The sequence below is a fragment of the Quercus lobata genome, chromosome 4 (assembly GCF_001633185.2).
Source record: "Quercus lobata isolate SW786 chromosome 4, ValleyOak3.0 Primary Assembly, whole genome shotgun sequence".
Taxonomy (NCBI): Eukaryota; Viridiplantae; Streptophyta; class Magnoliopsida; order Fagales; family Fagaceae; genus Quercus; species Quercus lobata.
In genome coordinates, this window is record NC_044907.1 from 94,592,235 (window position 1) to 94,596,590 (window position 4,356).

The window sequence follows — 4,356 nt, forward strand, 5'->3', positions numbered from 1 at the left end:
AGACATTGTAGAGGAGCTTTGCCCCGAAAGATGATAACAAAACACTAAATCACTAATCACATTCTTTCAAAAAGAAAAAAAAAAAAAAAAAAACTAATCACATTTGGCAACCTTTCTTCGACGATATGTCTAGAGTCTTCAAAATAAATTTCACAATTAATTGTATATATGACAAGTTGTTAATTGTTGATAATAAAATGATGTTAGTGGTTGATTCAATTTGAGAATCAATGTGTTTAGTGATATAAAAATTAGAAGCCAAACTGTGCTACAAAGGGTTTTTTATTTGTCAAATCATCTATCTCTCTCATTTCTGTTGCGCAGCTTCTGCATAAAACATGTAATAAACAACACGTTAGTGTTTGATAATTACATAAGAAATAGTGAAACTCGTCAGTTTAAAGGAGTGCAGGAAGGCTCTCATGATAAACACCAAACCTAACTCTTCAGGAGAATAAGCTAGCCCTCATCATAAGCACTAAGATGGATGGCCACCGCTGCTGCACCAAACAGAATGTCAAACGAGGCCTATGGTCTCCTGAAGAAGATGAGAAGCTTTTCACATACATCACCACCTATGGACATGGAAAGTGGAGCTCTGTCCCAAAATTTGCTGGTAAATATTGCTTCAATTCTCTCTCGCTCTTTATAACAATAACATGTATACATGTAATGGATCTATAATAGAGTAACTAAATTTTGTACTTGCTCTTAATAACAGTAACATGTATCTATAATGGATCCATCTTAGAGTGACTAAATTTTGTACTCACAATAAATTTTATGCACATATATACACATGCAAAGCCTAAGTGGTTGCTATGTGGATTTGGGATTGCAGGCCTGCATAGGTGTGGAAAGAGTTGCAGATTGAGATGGATAAACTATCTAAGACCAGATCTTAAGAGGGGTTCCTTCACTTCAGAGGAAAAACAGACTATCATTGATGTTCATAGGATCTTGGGCAACAAGTACGGATACATATTTCTAAAAATAGTGCTTATTTGGTTTAATGATTTTTTTATCATTTTGATAAGAGTAGTATTTATTACACACTATAATTCACACAGTTTTGCATGCATGCTCCAAAATAACATAACTCATGACTTCAAGTTATGAGTTCTATTTTTTGGGCGAGTGTGCAAAACTACCTGAATCAGCTTGTGTACAACAACATTTTCCCTTTTGATAATAAGGTTATTGGAATAAAATGAACTTCAAAAGAAGTTTAAAAAAAAATAATAATAAAAAAGAGCGTAATTTTGAAGTCGCTCATCATTTCTTTCTACTTTTCCTTTTGGTTTGGAGTAAATTTCAAGAGAATTTTGTTTGGGTATACAGATGGGCACAGATAGCTAAGCATCTCCGAGGAAGAACAGACAATGAGGTGAAGAATATCTGGAACTCATGCATCAAGAAAATGCTTTTCTCACAAGGGTTGGACCCAAACACTCACAATCTCATACCTTCTCATCAGAGAGCCTATAACGACGTTGCATGCAAATGCAATGTATCACCAAACCATGAACTATCCAATTCAGTTTTCACTCTGAATTCTCAGATTACAAATGCTTACACCTTGGAAATGGGAACACCTATTTTTGCAGTACCTGATAATCAGCCTCCATTGCTTCAAAACCCTAATCCTGTTTGGAATCAGAGTCTCACTGACTTTACCAGTTTCCCTCACGTATCATCCATTGAGAGCACACCCAATATTTCTTCTTCTTTAGTGAATCTATCTGGGATTGGGCTCTTAAACCATGAGAATTGTGTTTGGGGTGACAGTACTTTTGCACCCTTTGAAGCGCCAATATTGGAAGGAGAGCGACCAATGAGACAAGAAGTACTGCAAGAGAAGGAAAAGGTTTCTGAGATGGGAACTAATAAGGTTATTCAGAACGTGGATACTTCGTTTGATAGCTCTAGCTTTGATCTGCGGTTTGTGGAGTCGACCTTTGTTTCTGATTTTATGCATCATGATTTCATCTCTATGGATGATTTTGCATGGAACTAGTACTAGTAGGTCTTCAAGTGTACATTACTAGGTTTTGCTTAAGTAAGGTGTGGAATCTCATCCACACACTTCAATTTCAATGCCCTCTTGCCGATAATCAATACCATATAAAAACTAATAAAAAGGTTCAACATGGTTTTGTTGCTTTTAAGATTGTAGACAAAAATGATTGTGCTTTTTTAGAAAAAAAAAAAAAATTAGGGTAATTGTATTATATTCGTACTATTTTTTGGGTAAGTTATCTCTACTCATAACAAGGTTATATGTTAGAGTTATATTCTTCCATTAGTTGCCACTTACATCAAAGCAGTAACTCTCTACAGTTTCTTAGTACATTTTATTTTATTTTAATTTCTATTAGATTGTGATAGATTAAATAATATAGTGTCTGTATTAAATCTAATAGTAGATTTCATGTCACATGATAACCCAGGTTTCTTTTTCTTTATTTTTCATTTTTTATTTTTATTTTTATTTTAGACAAGCACTAATTTAGTAATTTAGACAATATTTTGTTACATCTATTGGTAACTCACATATCAAAGTATAAGGGTGACAAAATTGGACACGATCCACGACTTGCGAACCCAACATGACACGACACGATATGAAATTAGTAGGTTATGAGTTGAGATTTAATAGGTTAGTGTCATATTCGAGTTGACATGATTGACTCGTTTAATAAACAGGTTGAGTTAATATCCAATCCATAGAACCCGTTCAACATGTCTGACCCATTTAATTAAATGACATTTTACCAATATACCTTTCAAACTCTAGGTATATAAATTTATTAATTGTTGTGGTTTATTTTCTTTGACATATTATGATTGATTATTTATGATATTGAGATATGATTTAGTTTTGAATGATTATTTGTGATGTAATTACTTGTTAATTTTGAATTTTAATTAAAAATATTTATTTTTTTGGTTTTTCATAATTCAATTTGGTTAATTCTATTTTTTTTTTTTTCCATTTTGATAAAATCTGATAAACAAATCAACATGATTAACCCGTTCAATAAATGAGTCATGCTAGAGTTGAGGAATCTTGATCCATTTAATAAACATGTTGGCTGGGTTAATGTTGACACACCCATATAGTCGTATACTCATAAGCCAACACGACATGAACGACAGGTGAGCACGAATTGCCACCCCTATCAAAATAGTACCTCCATTCCCGAAAAAAGAAAAAAAGAAAAAAAGTAAGAACTCCATAGTTTGTTTTGTATCTTTTCCGTTAGAATGTGGTATTATCAAATATGATGCTAGATCCACTATATCACATGAAAACCTATGTATTTTTCATTTTTAAAGTAATTTTAGACATATAGTAACAAAGTCACATATGATAATAGTTTTATCAAATTTTCTTAGATAAACATAACTCTATGGTATCTACTGTCCCCCAAAACATTTGAGATACCACATAATGCTCCTTTAAATGTAGTTTTATGTACAAACTATTGATTCGATAAATAATTTTATGCAAATATAATCTCGATCTCTAAATCCTATTTATATATAATTCTTTGATATAACAAACTGGTGTCCCAGCTTTCAATCAGACTATTCCGCTCCCTGTTGATACTTGATAGTAGATTTGATCGCTAATATATGTTTCCTAACATAAACTATTTGCATAAATCATGGGCATCTCACTTTTATGAGTGGTATTATATATATAGTAGTATTCTCTTACACTAAATTTTCCATTCAAATTTACGTAGATTTAGATCAAAACTTCCAAATCAATATAATGCTTCTTGCACTATTTCCCTACTTGTATGACCTTATCATTTCGAAATCAGTATGTCTAGGAAAACAATTATTTTCATAAACTGTTGAAATGATATATATGTTGTGTCCCTAATCTGACTATTTCAAAATTGTTTTTGTAATTTGTAATTTTGTTTTTTTTCTTTTTTCCCCTCCTGCCGTTGGTTATGGAAATGGATTGGATAAAGGAATTCCGTCAATTACTAGGAGGTGTCTTTAAGTAATGGTCTTATTGAGCTATAGAACCTAGGCTTTCATAAGTTTTGAAGCATGTATTACTTAATACGAAAATTAAAAGAAAAAAAGCTGACACCGTTAAACATTGACTCTAAGGTTATAAACCTAAATTGTTTTTCTAGGTAGAATTCAAGATTTTCCAGCTAAACCCATATGTTTGAATCGGTAAGTCCTCTATAAAAGGATGCATGAACCTAGACTTATAATGAGAATTCAAACAGAAACTTAGAATAACATATATATATACCTATATATCGAAGAAAGCCAAAAAACTAGACAAAGAGAGAAAAAAGAAAAGATAAAAAAACGATAGAATAA

General features: G+C 32.0%; 1 protein-coding gene across 1 annotated transcript; it reads left to right on the top strand.

Annotated features, from left to right (window-relative positions):
• The first annotated feature begins 483 nt into the window (after positions 1-483).
• LOC115986211 (transcription factor MYB41-like) lies at positions 484-2,017 on the top strand. Its single transcript, XM_031109063.1, has 3 exons — positions 484-616; positions 842-971; positions 1,342-2,017. The coding sequence occupies exons 1-3, from the start codon at positions 484-486 to the stop codon at positions 2,015-2,017; spliced, it is 939 nt and encodes a 312-aa protein (XP_030964923.1).
• Positions 2,018-4,356: the final 2,339 nt, after the last annotated feature.